The 21,954-nt window shown below is 37.2% G+C and overlaps 2 protein-coding genes across 2 annotated transcripts in view; one reads left to right on the forward strand and one right to left on the reverse strand.

Moving 5' to 3' along the window:
• LOC144960739 (uncharacterized) overlaps positions 1-21,954 on the forward strand; it is a 126,257-nt gene that overhangs the window by 63,933 nt on the left and 40,370 nt on the right. The gene's annotated exons all lie outside the window — the stretch shown is intronic.
• LOC144960317 (uncharacterized) overlaps positions 1-21,954 on the reverse strand; it is a 50,434-nt gene that overhangs the window by 9,853 nt on the left and 18,627 nt on the right. The window contains exons 2-6 of the mRNA XM_078893373.1: positions 20,899-21,255; positions 17,135-17,296; positions 15,365-15,533; positions 10,950-11,147; positions 6,737-7,156 (exon numbers count right to left, since the gene is read on the reverse strand). Of these exons, the coding sequence (XP_078749499.1) occupies positions 6,737-7,156; positions 10,950-11,070 (541 nt within the window). The 5' untranslated portion in view covers positions 11,071-11,147; positions 15,365-15,533; positions 17,135-17,296; positions 20,899-21,255. The remainder of the gene's footprint in view (positions 1-6,736; positions 7,157-10,949; positions 11,148-15,364; positions 15,534-17,134; positions 17,297-20,898; positions 21,256-21,954) is intronic.

Genomic DNA, 21,954 nt, shown 5'->3' on the forward strand with positions numbered 1-21,954 from the left:
GATTTTAAAAAAAGTTAGCTCAGGATAGAGAAGGATGGAAACTGACTGTGGCCTATACCCTGACTCAGGGTGAAAAAGGCAATGATGATGATGAACACAAGAATCTGTGGGAAATGAAGTGAGTAGGAACGTGCCAGAAGACGACGGAGAATGAAAATGGGTGGATCTTCTTTGTTATACTAGAGTCATTCTTTCTAAGCGTGTGTCCAATCCACCTCCAGAATTTATGGGAAATGAAGTGAGTAGGAACGTGCCAGAAGACGACGGAGAATGAAAATTTCGTGGCGATAGGCGCTCGACTGTGCGACCTTACTGATATGACAACTCCGCATGGCCGTGAGAGGGATCCTATGAAGTGGACATCCACGGCATTGACTGCGTAGCGTCCCTCTCACAGCCAGGCGGAGTTGAGTTGTCATATCAGTAAGGTCGTGGTTCAAGCAAGCGCCCATCGCAGTGACACTTTTATTCTCCATCGTCTTCTGGCACTTTCCTACATACTTCATTTTCAGGTATTATCATCATATGTGCCTGGTCCATTCGCTTGTCTGAATTAACAGAGAATGTATCTTGTATATGTTAATTATTGCTAATTAAACCTAGAATTTATGTACATTAAAAAAAAAAAATTATTAAAAGGAAGTTGAAAATATACACGCCATTTTAATTTCACTGCCCCTAAACCACGGTGATCAAAGTAAGGAAACCGGAAAGTAAACAATATAAGAAGTGGCCAGATAATTTAGGGAGAAATCAACTAAACAATATTGGATGCCACATTACCATTTTGAGCCTTGTGAGATTTTTTTTAATTTTTATATAGCGCAATATCCACTAAATGTGCTCAAAGCGCTTTACAAGGAATCCCTGGTCAACAGCAACATTTAACATGTAGGACGAGACATGCCGCCTGTTAGGTGATGATGTTACAATTTTTCGGACAAAGACAATGTTAACGGCCGGGTACTCATTTTACACCTGAGTACGGTGAGAGAATGTGAGTAAAGAGCCTTATCCAAGGACCCAACTATGCGCCGAGTATGAGGCTCGAACCCAGGACCTTCCGATCCGAAAGCGAGTGTCATACCACTAGACCACATTAACATTTATCTCAACTGAAGCCCTTATCGGGGGGAAATTTTAAGAATCCATCTACCTTCTCAAGATTTTCCTGATCAGATCAGGAGGGTGGGCGGATTCGTTTTTTTTTCTTTTCAAGGACTCAACTTGTTACTGCTCAGAGCAGCCATTTAAAAATTGTTTTTAAAAATCAGCCACAAGCGAGGAGAAAAAAAAAATAACTTCGCTTCCAGAAAAATCCAAAATTGATAAAAAAAATTAGTCAGAATGAAAGAGACAGATAGATATAGTGCAACTCTAACTGACTACAGTGGAACCCCAGAATAACACACAGGTGGTGGTACCAGCCTAATATCCTTGTTACAATAACCGAGTCCTGTTATTGCGGAATTTCAAGGGAAATAACCCAAAATGGCCTAAATCAACATTTAAAGTGTGATGTAGCTTAGAGTAGTAAATAGCCTATACACACAATCTCTCTCTCACACACTCATCCTCTCTCTCACAGACACATACACACACACACACACATACAGAGCATTCACTAACGAACTAGGCCTAGCCTTGGTCACTGTTGCCTTTAGTTGTAAGCTTCCCTAAGCGTAATGTGGGCTAATTCATTGTATCTGGAGATATTGAGGGGGTTTCAGGCCCCTATTGAATGGGATTCAGGCCCCTAGTCAGTGGGTTTCAGGCCCCCTATTGAATGGGATTCAGGCCCCTAGTCAGTGGGTTTCGGGCCCCTAGTCAGTGGGTTTCAGGCCCCTAGTCAGTGGGTTTCAGGCCACTATTGAGTGGGTTTCAGGCCACTATTGAGTCGGTTTCAGGCCCCCATTGAGTGGGTTTCAGGCCCCTATTGAGCGGGTTTCAGGCCCCCATTGAGTGGGTTTCAGGCCCCTATTGAGTGGGTTTTGGGCCCCTATTGAGCGGGTTTCGGGGTCCCTGTTAAAATTAATTAGGCTCTTAAAAAGTCTTGTTACAGCCGGTAAATGTTTCTAAAAGGCAAAGAGGGAGTAGAGAAAAATGGGGTGTTATAAAGAACCCTGTTATTGTTATTTTTCCGGACCCGATATCCCAAGGTTCCACTGTAGATCATAAAATCCCAAGGGTGAGAAGAGAGAGAGAGAAATGTATTAACCCTAAGCCTGCAGCCTTCAATCGCTCATAGCCTGACGTTTAATAACAAATAATAAATATGCAGTGTGATCATCAAAAGAAAGTGAACAATGAGTTGTAATCAACACCTCCAACTAAGAGTAGTCCTTCAGAGGTGTTTAGACCTATGGAGCCGCGGTTTATAGCCTGAAATGGACAATAGAAACTGCTTGCTACCCTTTGGATAGGATGCAAATCTATCGCAAAGTACTTTCCACCAGTTCATATCAATTTCCTTGAGCACTACAACCGATAACTCACTTTCCTCTGCTATTTTCCTTTGTTAATCTGTCAGCCATCAAAACTTATTGAAAGTGAAAGTTGATGCCAGACTACATCATCTAAAGTGCGGCTAAGTGTTCTAGTTGTACGACACTCGCTTTCGGATCGGAAGGTCCAGGGTTTGGGCCTTGCTCGGCGCATAGTCGAGTCCTTGGAAAAAGCCTCTTTACTCACATTCTCTCACCGTACTCAGGTGTAAAATGAGTACCTGGCCGTTAACAGCATTGTCTCTGCTGGAGAAAAAAAAAAAATAATGCAAGCTTGCCTAACAGGTGTCATGTTTCGTTCTACCTATTACGTGTTGCTGTTGGTCAGGGATCCCTTGTAAAGTGTTTTGAGCACGTTTAGTGGAGGATATTGCTCTATATAAATGCTCTAGTTATGACACTAAACAAAAAGAAATACGCAGTGCGATCATCAAAAGAAAGTGAACAATGAGCTGTAATCAATCCTCCCAACTAAAAGTAAGGAGTCCTTCACAGCTATTAGGCCCACAGAGCAGCAGGAGTTTATCCCGGTTTCCATAGCGTGAAATGGGCAATAGCAATTGCTTGCTACCCTTTGGATAGGACGCTAGTCTATCACAAAGCACTTCACCTGAAATGTTCCGAGTTGGGTCGTGTTCTTGTTCTTTTTTTTTTTTTTATAAAGCTGTTATATTCATTTCTACTGATCACTTTACAGTCCACAATTTCCAGTCGTTTCGTATCCCTTTATAAGTTATACATAAATATTGAGCTTTTATACAGCGCAATATCCACTTAAAGTGCTCAATGCGCTTTACCAGGGGGTCCCTGGCCAACAGCAACATTTAACATGTAGGACGGGACATGACGCCTGTTAGGCGATATTATTATAATTTTTTTCGGACAGAGACAACGTTAACGGCCTGGTACTCATTTTACACCTGAGTACCGTGACAGAATGTGAGCAAAGAGCCTTCTCCAAGGACTCAACTATGCGCCGAGTGCGAGGCTCGAACCCAGGACCTTCCGAAAGCGAGTGTCATACCACTAGACTACATAGCCGCACTTTAAATGATGCAGTCTGGCATCAACTTTCACTTTCAATAAGTTGTGATGACTGACAGATGCCCATCAAGTTCTGAAATCAGAGCGAAAATTTTATAATTCTACAAATTTTTTTCATAATAAGAGGCAGGTCTGTTCTTCGAGTATATTCACTGAAGAGCCAGGTTCATGAGTGTACGAAAGCTTGCGGCCAGGCTATGAGTGAAGGCTATGTTCCCAAGGCCCCAAAACAACACCTCCTTATTACCAGGTCCGTTAGCCGAATGCAATTAATTATGGGCTCTCTCGAGTAAACGTTGTCGTGAAGAAAACTATTTTACATCGATTAGATAAAATTTCCATTACAACAATGAGCCCATAATAATTTGGGTTATCGGACCTGCAAATAAGAAGACATCACTCCCCCGATACCCCTGTCCCCCCCACCCGACAACCTACTAAAATGATAATGATAAAACGGAGAAGTATAGCAATCCAAACACGGGCACAAATCACCCCCCATGAAATGGGGAGGCTGGGATACCACGGGCATGTTACAGTTACGGGGGTCTGGAGAGATAAAAAAACAAACCACAACAACAAGAAATCATTGATATATATATATTATATATATATATATATATATATATATATATATATATATATATATTATATATATATATATATATATTATATATATAATAATATATATATTAACCCCCCCCCCAAAAAAAAACAAAAAAACAAACAAACAAAAAACAAAAAAAAAACAAAAAAAAAACAAAGCAAAAACAAAAAATACAATGATGAAGTGAATGATAGGGTGATGTTGGTTATATAGCAAACAGTCGATTGTTAAAAATTGTCATTAATTTTATTTTTTTTTACAAACTTGAGCATTCATATAGCGCAATATCTACTAAACGTGCTCAAAGTGCTCTACAAGGGGATCACCCTAGCCAACAGTAAGACTATACCCATCGGACTCGTGCAGCTACGTGGTCTAGTGGTATGACACTCGCTTTCGGATCGGAAGGTCCTGGGTTCGAGCCTCGCTCGACGCATAGTTGAGTCCTTGGAAAAGACTCTTTACTCACATTCTCTCACCGTACTCAGGTGTAAAATGAGTACCTGGCCGTAAACAGCGTTGTCTTTGTCCGAAAAATTATAATATCGCCCAACAGGCGTCATGTCTCGTCCTACATGTTAAATGTTGCTGTTGATCAGGGACCCCTTGTAAAGCGCTTTGAGCACGTTTAGTGGATATTGCGCTATATAAAAGCTCAATTTTTTTTTTTAGGACGAGACACCAAGGTGGCACGTTTAGGCAATGTTACAATTTTATTTTTTTTCAGACAGACATCACAGTTAACGGGCAGGTACTCATAATTTTACACCCGAGTATGGCGAGAGACCGCGACTCAAAGGACTCAACAATGCGTCGCTCAGAGCGGGACTCGAACCCAGGACCTTCTGGTCCTAAGGGCCAGTGTCATTCGACATTGAGACAGAGGGTCAAAGGTCAAGTTTCAGCAGAAATAACACAGACCCTAACCCCTTGTACCTATGTGGTCGACTGGAATAAATAACACTCGCCTTTGAATCAAAAGGTCCTGGGTTCCAGTCCCATAGCTAAGTCTTTGGAAAAAGACACTTTACTCACAATTCTCTCATTGTACTCAGGTGTAAAATGAGTACCTGGCCGTTAACAATGAAAAAAAAAAATTGTAATATTACCAAACAGGAATCATGTTTCGTCTTACATGTTTAGTGCTGATGTTGGTTAGGTCTCCTCGTAAAACACTTTGAGCACGTTCAGAAGATATTGCGCTATATAAAAGCTCTATATTTACTTAGGCGCCAAGGGCTGAATGTACATGGAATAGGCACGTTATAAATGAGTGACATTTTTATGATCTAGTTCATTCTGATTGAATCAACAAACACAACACAGACCTTCAACTTCAAGTCTGTACTTTCTTTGAACAAAAAATTCTTGAGTTATAAAAAATATATTTTAAAAAAAAAACAAAAACAAAAACAAACAAAACAAAAAACAAAAAAACTGTAACAATATAATGACTTAAAGAAAAAGAATAAATTACTGGAGTGGATAAAAAAAAAATAATATTGCACCACAGATTCCCTCTATCTGTGATTAATTTCCATAAAATATGAGAGGTTACATAAACTATATCAGGGGTTAAACAGATTCCCTCTAGCGATGGTTAGTTTCCAGAAAACATGAGTGATTATATGTAGACTATAGCAGGGGTTAAACATATTTCCTCTAGTGATGGTTAGTTTTCAGAAAATATGAGTGATTATATAAACAAAAGGTTACACAGTTCCCTTCTACTTGTGGTTAGTTTTCAATACATGATTATACAGATTACACCAGCGATTATAAAGATTACACCAGCGATTATAACGTTTCACCTACAGCTGTGGTTAGCATTCAATACATGATTATAAAAATTACACCAGTGATTATAATGTTTCACCTACAGTTATGGTTAGTTTTCAAGAACTACGATTGGTTACAAGGAAAACTAAAAAGGGGGGGGAAATAGCAGACCTGCCAACCAGACTTGTCATTTATCTAGTGGTTTAAAAAAGGAAAATACGTGTCTTGTGAACCTCATAACCCGTTTCAAAACTTCAAATTGTCTCAGGTGATTCTATCGAGTCCAAAAGATAGCTTGTGATTGTGAATTTATTTTAATCTTTATTTGAAGCAAATCGGTTGATTTTGCATGACGTTATGGTCATATGCATGGGCTAGGGTGTGAAAACCTAATTTTGAGAAAATCGCTTCCAAAGTTGACAAGAATTGATATTAAGTATAATAATTACCTTCATAAAAAAAAAATTAAAATAATATATTTAGGAGTAGAATTCGATTAAAATATTTCAACAATGTGTAAAAAAATGTATGATTTAACGATTTTTGATGAGAACTCATTTTCTATAAAAATTGACCTCTTGACTCAAATTGTTAATATATTTCCGTTCAAAGCATTTCACCATTCGACTGATTATCTCAGGGACGCCCACAATTTAGGACCTCAGAGTGCATTGAAATATGAGAAATCAAAGTGGTTGGCATGCCTGGACTGGTTACAGATTCCCTTTGAAGCCATAGATATGTGGTTGGTTAGTTGCCGAGAGGGGGGAAAGATAATTTGTTTGTTTTTTTGGTAACTCACTGGGGCCTGCCCTGGCTGTCAAATCCAGCCGTGGGTTGCTCTGAATGGACGGGGACATAGGCTGCTGCTGCTGTTGGTTGATGGAGTTGTTGTTGCTGGAAGGCGGAGACAGCGGATGGTGGTGGTGGTGGTGGTGGTGGTGGTGGGACAGGCCAGGGGCGGATTGTTGCTGTTGCTGTTGCTGGCTGTTCTGCCGGGACAAAGATCCACCTCCACCTCCACCTGCTCCTCCTCCTCCTCCTCCCCCACCCCCGGCACCGACAGGGGCATGGCCCGGGCTGCCCACCATCCCCATCACCGCTCCGCCTGGACTGACAGTGGCTGCATTGGCCACCATGTGCGGCCCACCCCCGCCGGCCGACACGGACAGCTGTTGGGAGGAGGGACCTGCTGAAGATGGTGTGCTGCCACTGCTTGTGGCTAGTGGTGAAACAACAGTGAAGGTAACAATAGAAGAAAGGAAGGGAGGAGAGAAAAAAAAAAAAAATACACAAAAAAATAAAAATAAAAACTGATCCAAAACTTAATGTAAAATTAAACAATTCAAGGTAAATACTAAACCTAGACCTGCATTAATTCAAGCACTAACGTTTGGAATTTTCTCCAAAAAACTGTAAGAGATGCACCAAATATCACCTTTTTAAATCTAGACTGAAAACATCATTTAAGAATAAATATCTTGCATAGATCCTATTATTCTATTGTATTATCCCAAGTTTTATATGTATGTGTTAGTGATATTGTATGCGAGTGTTATCAAATTATTGATATAAATGTTTGATGTGTCATAGTATCATTGCCATGGTTATTCGCTATAGTAAATTCTATTTCTTCTTCCTCTTATCATCATCATTATTATTATTATCATTGATCACCTTAAGAGGCAAAATTGCTCGAAAATATTTCACAGAACGTAACGTAAGTTCTAAGTGAATACGCTTATAACTAACACAAAAAAAAGTGTGACGATGTGCTAAATGATGACAGATTGAGTAAAAAGACTGTGTCCATTTTGTCAGATATCAAACCAATACCATCGGTCAATGATTGTAAACAAGACGGACAAGTGTCGCTCTTTCCGTTTGGAATTTGAAAAGTTCTGTAACAGCCAAATAAAATTTAAAAAACCCTATCAGATTATAATATATATAAATATATATAATAATTATGTCTGATGCGTCTGCAAAAGTAACTTCACCTCTCGGATGTATGTATTTGTCCAACACGCCATCAATGTGTTAAGACAGGATGTATGTATTTGTCCAACACGCCACCAATGTGTTAAGACAGGATGTATGTATTTGTCCAACACGCCATCAATGTGTTAAGACAGGATGTATGTATTTGTCCAACACGCCATCAATGTGTTAAGACAGGATGTATGTATTTGTCCGACACGCCATCAATGTTTAAGACAGGATGTATGTATTTGTCCAACACACCATCAATGTGTTAAGACAGGATGTATGTATTTGTCCAACACGCCATCAATGTGTTAAGACAGGATGTATGTATTTGTCCAACACGCCATCAATGTGTTAAGACAGGATGTATGTATTTGTCCAACACGCCATCAATGTGTTAAGACAGGATGTATGTATTTGTCCAACACGCCATCAATGTGTTAAGACAGGATGTATGTATTTGTCCAACACACCATCAATGTGTTAAGACAGGATGTATGTATTTGTCCAACACGCCATCAATGTGTTAAGACAGGACATATGAATTTGTCCAACACGCCATCAATGTGTTAAGACAATGGCAAAGCGACCAACTCTTCAAAGAGCTAAAAATAGGACACCCTAAAATGCACCCTACTGTCATTGCCATGGTCTGATGTGATGAGCGTCTCAGAGCTACCTGGACTACAGTTATAAAATAAAGATGTGATAAATAAGCAGGGCTGCAAACTCGGGAGGCAAAGATTTACTGAACTTTTAAGCAAACTCATCGACACCGACCCCTTTATTCTTCTTCTTCTTCTTCGTTCCCGTCACGTCACATGGTCAGTCCGGTCTGGTGAATGAAGCCCACAGTGGTCCTGAGGTCGTCCTCACTGCCATACAGCTTCTTTGAGTATGGGGTTGGGTCAGGCCAGAAGTTCCTTCTCAACTGGTTGTACCTTGGACATTCCATTAGGACATGATGTCCATTTTCATTTTCAAGTCCGCAGTCACATTGTCCAGAGGCACCCTTTATGAGTGCTGACTCCAGAAAAGAAGACATTATGTACTTACTTTTTTCAGTTTAGAAGGTGACTGGAAAATATACTGAGGGTTTATAATGTACTGAATTCCGGAAATATACGGAAAATTGACAACATTGTATAAAAAATTACTGAACTTTTAATCAACCACATCGACCGACCAACCCCTTTGTGAGAGCTAAACTCCATTTTAAAAAAGATATTATGTACTTACTTTTTCCTGTTCAGCAGGTGACTGGAAATTACACTGAGGGTTTATAATATACGGAATTCCGTAAATATACGGAAAATTGGGAACCTTGTATGAGGATCCAAGTCATGACCCAAAATGGCTGCTGTATGCTTAAACAATCCTTCTTCTTCTTCTTTTTCAAGTACCAAATCTGTGCCAGACATCGGTGATCATGGAACGCCATTCATCTCTCCGATCAGATAACGTCAAAAAACTAATTTTACTCTTCTCTTTCTTTGTCACCTCCAGCTGTTCAAACTATTCAAATATGTTTTTCTTGGTCTACCTTTACTCTTTTTACCTTTTATCTTTCCCATGAGAGCAAGATGTTCATTACATTTATGTCGATTTAGGTGCCCTAAAAAATTGCATTTGTCTTTTTCTTATAGTACCAATTAGTAACCTTTTAGTTTCAGCTTGCTCTAATACTTCTTCATTAGCTTGAACGATTATAACTCTATAATCTAGAATTAAATCTAAACTCTATATTTGTCTGTTCCTTGTATTAAACTACTAGTCCAAAAAAAACAAACAAATAGAAACAAAATCATAATACTGGGATATATCAAGGTATTTCCTTGAATATCATCATCCATGGTGGCTTGTACTCTTGAGCACGTTGCCGGTCAGCTGTCTCCACGAATCACGATCCTCTGCGGTGCGCATGAAATCTGTGTTGCTTTTAAAATCACTTTTGGCCATTCTTAGGTTATTTAAATATGTCATTCTTTGTCTTCCTCTAGCCCTCTTCCCTTCGATCATCCCAGATGTTACCAACTTTGCTATTCCGTCTCTTCTCCACACATGTCCCAGAAATTGTAACTGCCCTTTTCTGATGGTATCGATCAACATTATTTCCTTTCTCACCCTCACCAACACTTTCTCATTCGTATACTTGTCTGTCCATGATAGCCTCAACATTCTTCTATATATCCACATCTCAAATGCCTCTAACCTCCTAGTAAATTCTTTGTCAAGCGTCCATGTTCCACAACCGTATAAAAGGGTACTTACGCATTGAAAAAACAGGAAGACCCAATTTTATCAGGTCAGATGGTCGCTATGGCTTCCGATGCCCAAAAAAAAACAAAATAAATTCCGGCTAAGAAAAAAAATTTGTAACAATTTTTTATAATAAAAATTTCAGGAAAAAAAAATGAGACAAATATTTCTTAATTTTTTTCTTGTCAGCTGGTGAAAAAAACAACAATTTTTTCCTATTATTTCTGTTTGTATTTTGCTCTGTAAAATGGGTTTTGTGAGTTATGAAGATTACTTTTCTATAACAGTCGGTTACAATGAATGGTATGATAAGACCTCAATGTTTATGGTATAGGACAGATTGATACACAAGTGTGTGTTTATCTAAAACCAATAACAATTAATAATAATAATAATAATAATAATAATAATAATAATAATAATAATAATAATAATAATAATAATAATAATAATAATAATAATAATAATAATAATAATAATAATAATAATAATAATAACAACAACAAAGTGGGTAGTCGCAAAAATTCATTGAACGACTTTAGCGAAAAACACATCAACTGACCGACCCCCTGACCCCTATCGGAGCACTGAAATCCAATAAAAAGACATTATGTTCTAACTTATCACCCCTCACCAGGTGATTGGAAAATATACCGACGTATTTTGAACATACTGAATTCCGTAAACGTGACGGAAAATCGGCCTCTTAAACAAATAATAAAAACGATAGCAATAATAACAACGATACGTAGAGTCTAAACGGCACTCACCAGACATGTGAAGAAATGAGTCGACGGGAGGATGCTGTACGGTCTGGGGTTCCCCTCCCAAGGCCGGGTGGTGATCACCGGCCCCTCCAGCACCCCCTCCACCCCCGCCGGCCCCACCCATGGCGAGAGCCGATGAGTTGCTGCTGTATTCGTCCTTCACTAATCGTCCAGGGGGACCTGGAAAGAGAGGGTAAAATTCTGGAATATTCTAAGCAGAATAAATCCCTGTCACTGCAAAGTACAAAAAAAACAACAAATTATTTCAGCAGACTTGATTGTTTGTTTGTTTATTTGTTTGTTTGAAAGGGTTTTATTTTTGTTTGTTTATTTCTTTGTTTGAAAGGGTATTACATCACTTGCGACAAGTTTAGGTCATTTCAGCGCTTTTTGTTTGTTTGTTGCTTTAGGTCTCTTCCAACACAATTGAGGTTATATGAGAGACCGCTGAAACAAAAAAACAAGCAATCTAACAAAAATAGTACAAATGTAAATCAAAATCATAACCTAAAGATATCATAAGCTAAATTATAAATAACCAAGAACAAACAGGCAGAAGATTTACAGAGAAAAAAAAAAATATCCCCTGTCAAAAATACAATCACAAACCAAAGAAGCAGGATAGGCTAGTAAAGAGAAGAAGAAACGACATCACTATCGGATCGTACACCCATGCGAACATCATAGGTATATGATTCAAGGGTGATGCTCCCATCCAACCACCCGCTTCAGCAGACTTGATTGTTTGTTGATTTGTTTGTTTGAAAGGGTTTTACATCACTTGCGACAAGTTTAGGTCATTTCAGCGCCCGGAAAAAGGAAAAAGGGGATAGTAAAAAAAATTCTAGATTTACAATTAAAAGCGCATAACTTAAAGTACGATACAGAAGAATGGTACCAATAAGGAAAAGATGTAGATTCCAAGAGCACACTGGCGGCTTCATTACTCAATTTGTTGAAACACTAAAGCAACAACACAACAAGAGCCACATCAGTTACTAAATTTGAAATCACATCAAGTCTCACCAGACATAACCAGATTCTACTAAACACATACAATTTTTCAACATTAATTATTTTTTTCTTTAATTTTTAAAAAACAACGAATAGCAATAAAATATAACATAGACCTCTAAATGAGCTCTATAAAAATTGACTGAAACTCTTCGTAACTCGTAGCGGAAAAATCCATAGAATCGAAATGAATAGTAAACAGCAAGCTCGCTAGTGTAAAACAATGGCAGAAAACTAATTTGCGAGGGAATTAATTAGGCTACTTACCATTGTTCCTTATAATTAGGTACCCAACCAGTGAAGAAACTAGAAACAAGTCAACCAGTTTGTTTACAATATGAGACAATAGAGATGTGCTTGTAGCAATCATTTAACTTTCGATTTGAAGGTGTCTACATAACGCACTTCCGACATTCGAATTTTTCTTTTTCATACTTTTACTGTCCTCCAGGTAAATGTGGTCAGTTTTGGCTTAGACGAAACAGTGAAATTTATCGCTCAGCGGCTCAGTTAAAATTGGCTACCATTGGGAACACGACAGGTTTGGAAAGTGAAAAAATCATTTCAAGAAGGCTGTGTGAAAATACACAGGTGGTTCCCCCCACGCAATTCAAAAAAGCTCCTTAGCCTTCAATAAAAAAACTTTAAAAAAAAACACCATGGCAACTATGCCAAATTTTCCAAGAATTTTGGGGCTTCACTGCGTTCATAATTCTTTCTTTCCTTTTAAAAAATTTTTTGTTTGCGAAGGGTGATTTCTTTTAATTTGACTGAGAATGTACAGGTCTATTAACAAAAATATTTAAAGGGGGGAAAAAAAAAAAATCTTGGAAAAAAAATCTAAAAATTGACTTTCCCTCTCATAAGGGGACTCCAAAAGGGGTAGGAAAATAATGATCCAGCCCAACAAAAAAAAAAAAAGGGGAAAAGACAACAATGTTTTAAACCAATTCCAAACTTTCCAAAAAATTCTTTGTTCTTTGCTTTAAACACATCAACAAAATTGCTCCTTCATTTTTCATAACCCCTTATTCCTTGACCCCTTTCAAAATTTAAGATCAGTGATAATCCCCGATTTACAGTTCCCCCAAAAAGGCTCCAAATTTTCCAATAATTTTTATCTCATCTCCCCTTCTGAGGAAATCTCGCCCAATTTCCCGTAAAAAATCAAAACAAATTTATTTTAAGACAAATATTAATTTGAAAGACTCCATCCTAAAGCAAGCAATTGCATTTCAAAAAAACGGATAAATCCGCTCCATGGGGAATACCTAAAATTTTTTTTTAATTTTTTAAATTAAATTATTTTTTTTTCCCCGGGGATCTTCTGATCTTTTTGACAGCCAATAATGAAAAGGGGCTCGAACCTAAACCTTCGGATCCAGTGCAATACAAAACCTTGGCCACTTCTTTCCCCCCCCCCCCCCCCCCAAAATAAAAAATATAATAATAAATTAATAATAATATAATAAAAAAATAATAATAAAATAAAATAATAATAAAATAAAAAAAATTTTTAAATGGTTTTAATAGCGCATTACCCCAAAATTTAAAAATTTAAAAAAAAATTTTTTTTTGTATTTTTTACTCACCAAATTAAAGAACCGATAAATCGCAAAAAAAAAACTAAAATAAAAATAAAATTGGAATAATTAAAATAAAAAAATAAAAATAATAATAATAAATAAAATAATAAAAAAATAAAAATTTTTAAAAAAAAATAATAGATATAAAAATAATAAAAATAATAAAAATAATAAAAAAATAAAAAATAAAATAATAAAAATAATAAAATAAAATAAACAATAAAAAATAATAAAATATAATAATAAAAAAAAAGTAAAATAAAATAATAATAAAAAATAATAAAATAATAAAAAAAATAATTAACAATAATAATAATAAAATAAAAAAATAATAATAAAAAATAAAATAAAAACAAAAAAAATAATAATAATAAAAATTTAATAAATAATAATAATAATAATAATAATAATAAAATAACAATAATAATAATAATAATAATAATAATAAAAATAATAATAATAATAATAAATAAATATAATAATAATAATAATAATAAAATAAATACAAGCAAATTTATGCCTTTCTGCCATGGCATCATCAGATAACATTATGGGGGCTTTCCACGAAGGAATATATAGATAATCCACCAAACAAAATCACCCACATGTCTTGTGAGCAAATACTCTTCAACAGTCGTAACTCCTTCCTTCCTAATGACGCATGGTAACACCAGTAACACTGGCTCTAAACTATCGGAATAAATGGCGGACGCCTGTAGAAAATATTTCTCCAGCGAGCATAAAACGTTTCCAGAGGGAAAAAAAAAACACATAAATTTGATCATGTTTTGACTTTTACACATTCTGATCAAAAGGCATATGAAAAGGGAATGAAAAGTTCTAGCCAGCAGAAGAATAAAAAGTAATAATTTTCTTTTTTAAACCCAATGGCCGCCGTTCCGGGGCGCGTGACATCAGACTATTGAATCGTATTGGAGGTTAATAATCTTGCCCAAAGAAAAAAAAAACAAACGAAAGGCCTGATGAAGCACCACTCGAACCCATTTTCAAAGATGATGGAATGGTAAAAGAAAAAATGGAGTAAGGAAGGAGGGGGGTGAACTATTTTGGCCATACGACTCACCAAATCATTAAAAAAGCACATTCTGCAGACAAGGTAAACGCAAGAGAGAAGAGGTAGACCAACAAAAGCTGGAACAAGATATTGTGAATGCTGGAATGACAACTCAAGCAAGAAGACTGGCGAAAACCTATCTGTTTCGCAAGAAAGTTCGGGAAGCAACCCCTACGCAGATCACTGACTAAATGAAATGAAGTTTGCAGCTGTGCCAGAAAACTGTCTTTGCTATTTGGTAGCAAAGCTTGTTCATTTTGATAGGGAATATTAATCCATTGGTGACAAATCCTATTTTTTGGGGGGAATCTCAAATTCCTATCTTCTGACTCCACTTTTGGAACGTAACCCGTTGACAGGTCATAGAAAACCCAGTCTTCAAACAAACCAAAAAAAAAATTTTTTAAACTAAAAAAAAACCTGAAAAAAGCAATCTCAGCCTGCATCCTCCAGCTGAAAAAACGTCACCCCCTGAAAAAATGCCAGAAAATCCGCAGACGTTTGGTCTGGGTCCAAGGCGAACCCTGGTAGGGGTCAGGGTCAAGGTGACAACGTAACCCCTGAAGCCAAACTTTTCAATAAAATGAGCAAAAATCCCCATTTCCCGGAATATTTTCTTAGAATTTTACCAATCAATAGTTTGAAACAAAAAAATCTTTTTTTATATTTTATTTTTCCTGGTGGAGCAAAATTGCCGGAAATGCCCAAATTTACAGGCCTGCAATCTCCAAAAGTTAACTCACCTAAACCAGGGGAACGACCCTCTCATAGTGATACGGGTGATACAACCGATCCTGTTTGAGGTCAAAAGGCGTACTGACAAATTTGAAAATGCTTCAGTTCGTTCCTTTGCAGATCCCCACCGCCAGATCGCGAATAGATGACGTGGGGAAACCCTTTACGACCAGCAACCTAGGATGAAAAAAAAACATAATTTTTTTTTTTATTAATTTTTTTTTTTTTTTTTTTTTAAAGGCAGCCTCAACTAGAGTTAACATAATATTTGCAATATAATCTTCTGCTATTGTCCTTTCAACAAAAGAAACCGGGATAACTCCAGCTCTATGAGCCAAATGGCTCTGAAGAACGAATATTTGAAAGTTGTAACAACAGTTTTCTTCTGTTTACCACTTGCTGATTTGAAAAAACATGTAAAAAATATTGATAAAAAAAATCTAAAGACCACCAAAATTGATCCTTGTCAAAAACAAATATATAACAAAATGAAGATTACATTGCAAATATACGTTAACGCTAGATGTTAGCAAGATATTGATAAAGTTTAAAGCATTTTTTAATGAAAATAGTGACCACCCATCCCCCCCCCCCCCCCCCCCCCCCCCCAGCATTCTTATTTCCACCCTCAAGTTCAACAAAAGAATGGTACAAAATCATAAATCATACACAGAATCAATTTTCTCTCGTATTTTTTCCCTATGAAGGACCTAATAAACCTTCCCAGAATACAGTTCAATTAAGTATAAACAATTTAGAATCCTTTCTACAGCCACCAGTCCATTTTGTGATATTTTCCCATGGGTAGGCTTTGGCGTGGCAGTTTCAGAATACTGTCATCTGTAATAATAAATAATAATAATGCGTTATTTCTATTAACGCCCATTTCCACCAAAAGTGCTCGGAAGCGCTTATACATATACAAATGCGGTCATATGTGTCTGCATGACAAAATCAGTGGAAGGTGAAAATCTTGAATTTGCATTTTCGAAAGAAATTGCTCACCAGACATTTTAATCTTTATTGACGTAAACGGTGGCTGTTTTTTTTTTGTTTTTGGTTTTTTTGTTTGTTGCTTTAGGCTCTTCCAACACAATTGAGGTTATATGAGAGACCGCTGAAACAAAAAACACAGCAATCAACAAAAATAGTACAAATGTAAATCAAAATCATAACCTAAAGATATCATAAGCTAAATTATAAATAACCAAGAACAAACAGACAGAAGTTTTTACAGAAAAAAATATCCCCTGACAAAAATACAATCACAAACCAAAGAAGCAGGATAGGCTAGTAAAGAGAAAGAAGAAACGACATCACTATCGGATCGTACACCCATGCGAACATCATAGGTATAGATTCAAGGGTGATGCCCCCATCCAACCACCCGCCGGTGCTGTTTCATGACGTTATAGTCAATGTATGCGAAAAGGTATCCAGCAACTTTTCTCAAATTTCATACTTTTTCAACTTGACTACGTAAAAAATATTTAGAAGGAAATTAAGCCTTGATATTTTCGAAGATGTACAAAAAGGGTTGATTTAATCATTTATGAAAAGAACTCATTTTGGATAAAAATTGACCTTCTAACTAAGCTTGGCAATATCTCAACCTTTTCACCATCCGACTGATTACATCATTCACTGTAACATATATATAATTCCATTCAATAAAAAAATCACTCACCGAAAACTGAAAGGAAATACTCTTTTCAAAGAGGCTTTCCGTAACGGGCAAATCAGTTTAAAACCCCCGGTCCAATCTACATTTCACTTACCTGTAATCTCCCGTCCAGGTTCTCTGGATAGTGACACACTGGACGGGTGAGCACCGTTTGTTGTGATGGCCGTTATCAAACTGTCCAGTTTCATCCCGCTTCTCCTTGATTTCTTCACAAGACTTTCGATGGCTCTCTTGGCAAAAGTCTCACTCTCTCCCCCTTTTCAACCAAAAGTTAGAAAACCCATTATGTCGGAATGAATCAAATCCTAAAAAAAAAAGAAAAATCTATTTTTTTAAAATCTGTTGTGCGGCTATGTGGTCTTGTGGTATGAAACTCGCTTTCGGGTCGCTTCCTGGTCCGAGCCTAGCTCGCGCATAGTTGAGTCCTTGGAGAAGGCTCTTTACTCACATTCTCTCACCGTACTCAAGTGTAAAATATGTACCTCCACCGTTAACACGCCGTCTCTGTCTGAAAAAATTGTAATATCGCCTAACATTGTCCTTGTCATTGTCCCTCCCTACATGTTAAGTGTTCCTATTAGCAAGGGACCCCTTGTGAAGCGTTGAGGTTGAACACGTTAAAGATATTGCGCTATATATATATTGTTTTAAGCGCAAAGCTCAAACAAATTTTTTTTAAATTGTTAACATTGAATATTCTTTACATAGCTTATCAGCTTATAGCGAGGAATGGAAAATTAATAAACCAACAGGAGGGGAACTAAGATCCCTGTAAAAGTCTCCCAGGTCTACAGGATCAACCAAGAAAATAACTGGTAGCTGCAAATAGACTAAGTAAAAATACAAAACAGCTGCCAACATGCACAAATGGGGGGTCCAAGAATCACCAACATGCCCAAAGTGCAACCAAAGCACCACAAGATGCAAACCACCTCGTACTAGATTGCCCAAGACAAACTGAAGGGGATTTGAAACCATCAACAAATGTGATGATGACTTCAGAACCTGGATTGATACCTTGAACATAGAAGTGTAGCCGAACGATACTATAGCAATGACTATGAAAAATGTTTTTTTCTCTTTTTGAGGAAAATTTTTGTCTAAATCAAGCCTATCTCCACTGAGTAAAAATGTTTTGAATTTGAAATTCCATTCATAAATAAACAAGTTAGCAGTTTCAAAGGTGTCATTTATTTGGATGACCCGCATAGAGGAAAAAAACCGAAAATATGGGACGCTTTTTCAGCTTTTTTTCGACCTTTGTTGTATCTTCGTAATAAGTGGATTAAAAGATTGAAAGTTGGCAATTTGATGGAAATTTGATAGAGAATATGATGAAAACATTAGAAGAGTTCTAACTTATATATAAAACACACACACACATACACACACAGGAGAGAGAGAGAGAGAGAAGAGAGAGAGAGAGAAGAGAGAGAAGAAGAGAGAGACAGAGAGAGAGAGAGAGGGAGAGAGAATTGCGTCGTAAACAAAAGAAATATAGAAGAAAAGAGAAATTGGACAAGGGACAAAGGTTACTGATGGAACGTAACTTGGAACACAATAATTAAACCCATGCTGAGATTGTAGATCATATTGCAATCCAAAACTTTTAACATTATAATTTCTTAAATTCTTGTAAATTAAACAGTCAAATTATCAGCTGTTTATTGAACCCAAACGCAATGACAGACGATAAACACCCCTCTGCCAGTGAGACCGCGCAGACATTTTGACTAGTCATGAACTTTAAAACGAGGTCAACCAATCAGAAAGCGCTTTGCCACGACTCGCTCAGCCGCTGTTTGGTGCCAAATCGTTTTGAACTTGTGATTCGGGCTGTAGGGGGGCAAAATGGCTTTGTCTTTTACAATGAAGAGCAAATTAGGATGGTGTTTTGTATAATACGGGAAAAGTACTCGTCATATTCATATGAAATTTTAAAACCTAAAAGAAGAAATGTTCATGTATTACCTTGTCAGCGACAAAACCTACACGCCCGGTAGTTTTAGAAATATTTTACTCCAAAGAGTAAAAATCTATTTTTAACGGTCTTCTGGTAATCGTACGAGTTTTGTCGCTTGACATAATCTAAAATCACCTTTTTTCTGTGTGCCAACTTTCAGTCATATTCATCGATAAACAGCGTTGTAATTAATTTTCTAAAATAGCATATACCAAACAGCTTCGTCCCATATTTTGTCGCGAATTTGGGCACTTCGTGAGCGAAAAAGAGGCCCAAAGATTTGTGCGGGATAGTCATTGCTAGATACTACTACTTCAGACTTTGAGTCACATACATAGGGCATTCCCCAGACACATCCATTTTGTGTTTACAAGCTCTGTACAAAGAGCTTTTCCAAGAGCGACAACAGGCCATCCTGATTTGCATAACTGTGAAGGCCCAAAATAGCAACATGTTTGGACCAATGAAACCTGGCTAGGACTACGAAAAATCCACAGAAATACGAATTTTTGCCTTCAATTTCAGTACTACATGAACATCTTGAGCTGAGCTAGAGCTTATATATAGCGCAATATCCACTAAACATGCTCAAATCGCTTTACAAAGGGTCATGGACCAACAGCAACATGTAACGAGTAGAACGAGACATGATCCTGTTAGGCGATTTTACATATATTTTTTTTCCAAAAGAGACAACATTGTTAACAGCCAGGTACTCATTTTACACCTGAGGACGGTGTGATAATGTGAATAAAGAACCTTTTCCAAGGACCCAACTTATCGCTGAGCGAGGCTCGAACCCAGGACCTTCCAATCCGAAAGCGAGTGTCATCCTACAAGACCACATAGCCGCATCTGTAAGTCATTAAAACTTATTGAAAACGAACGTTGCTGCCTGACTACATAATTAAAAGGATTTTATGTGTTATTTAATCCTTGTGATAGTAAAATAGTGATTTATAACTATAAAGTAAACTATAGCGACTACTATTCTTATTTCCTAAAAACTACGGATTTTTAAATTTTCAAGTAGACATTTCAGATTGAGAGCGAAACTCTTTATTTGTTTGTTCCTTGTCCGCAAAATATATGTAATATCGCCTAACAGGCGTCATCTCCCGTCCTATATGTTAAATGTTGCTGCTGGCCAGGGACCATATGTAAAGCTCTTTGAGCATGTTAAGTCCATATTGCGCTATACAAAAGCTCAATTTTTAAAAATTTATGTCAACTGATCCTAACCTGCTGATGTTGGACAACAGACAGGAGTTACCTTCCCATGATTAAAAAAAAAAAATTTCCGACAGAGACAACGCTGTTGACAACCAGGTACTCATTTTACACCCCGAGTACGATGAGATAATGCGAGTAAAGAGCCTTTACCAAGGACTCAACTATGTCATACCACTAGACCACAAAGACGACAGTTCCTTACCTGCCTATGACACATCAGACTGTGTACAATACTGAGACAGGAGTTACCTTCCCATGATTTAAAAAAATAATTTCCGACAGAGACAACGCTGTTGACAACCAGGTACTCATTTTACACCCGAGTACGAAGAGATAATGCGAGTAAAGAACCTTTTCCAAGGACTCAACTATGCCCAGAGCCGAGTGTCATACCACTAGACCACATAAACCCACAAATGCCAACATTAAAAAATGTCATGCCATGTTGGACAACAGACAGGAGTTACCTTCCCATGATTAAAAAAAATAATTTCCGACAGAGACAACGATGTTGACAACCCGAGTACGATGAGATAATGCGAGTAAAGAGCCTTTTCCAAGGACTCAACTATGCCCAGAGCGAGTGTCATAACACTAGACCACATAAACACACAAATGCCAACATTTAAAAAAAAAAAAAAAAAAAGGTGACGGTTCCTTACCTGCCTATGACACATCAGACTGTGTACAATACTGAGACAGGCATCAGCTGATGTGGGAGCAGGGGCTGCCATGCTGCTGGACAGCAGACGGGAGTTACCTTCCCCTGTTAAATCGCAATGCTCTCAATCTCTTCCGTCTTTCTAGTTCTTTCTCTCCTACTTCTTCCTGTGACTTGAAATGGCAGGGTGATCAAACGATGTACGGGGATGACGGCCTGGGATTTTGCCAGGAATTACGGGGGATGGCAGCCGGGGATTTTGCCAGGAATTACTACAGGGAGTTGTAAAGGAATGGGAGATGCCGATGGTTGTCTCCAACAAAAACAAAATTTGATGTCGTCTTCAGAATGTGGAACTCTGTGGAGGTTGAAATTATTTCTATTATTATTATAATAATAATAATAATAATAATAATAATAATAATAATAATAATAATAATAATAATAATTAATAATAAATAATAATTATTATTATTATTATTTTATATTTATAATAAAACTAATCATTGTGTGAAAATCAGCCACCAGAATTTCCCAGGAATTATGCCAGAAAAGAATGAGAGATGCCAATACTTGTCTCCAACAAAATAATTGTAGTTGCATAACGGCCAACTTTTCAAAGACCTAAAATTGGACATCCTAACCACACGATAGCAATTGTTTGGAGACTTACTGTACTGTCATCTAGAACTTGAACTTTTTTCGTTCCATGTTTTAACTCTTTCAGCGCCATTGCCAGCAATGCAGCCAGAGCAGCATTTGTTCTACTGGCCAATGGCCGCACAGCGCGTGTGTGTGTGATTTTGAGACAAGATGGTGGAAATTAAATGTAATATTTAGAAATTTTCAATGATATGCCAGTTTCAACGTGTAATTTGAAAAATAGTCAAAGAATATGGTATTTTTTAGTGTGTTAATAAGCGGTAGTAGTACTGGGTACAGTTGTGGTGGTGGTAGTAGTAATAGTAGTGGTAGTAGTAGTAGTAGTAGTATATAGTAGTGGTAGAAAGTAGTAGTAGTAGTAGTAGTAGTAGTATTAGTAGTATAGTAGTAGTAT

Source organism: Berghia stephanieae, chromosome 15 (genome assembly GCF_034508935.2).
Source record: "Berghia stephanieae isolate SIO BIC M18660-M18661 chromosome 15, UCSD_Bste_1.3, whole genome shotgun sequence".
Classification (NCBI taxonomy): domain Eukaryota; kingdom Metazoa; phylum Mollusca; class Gastropoda; order Nudibranchia; family Aeolidiidae; genus Berghia; species Berghia stephanieae.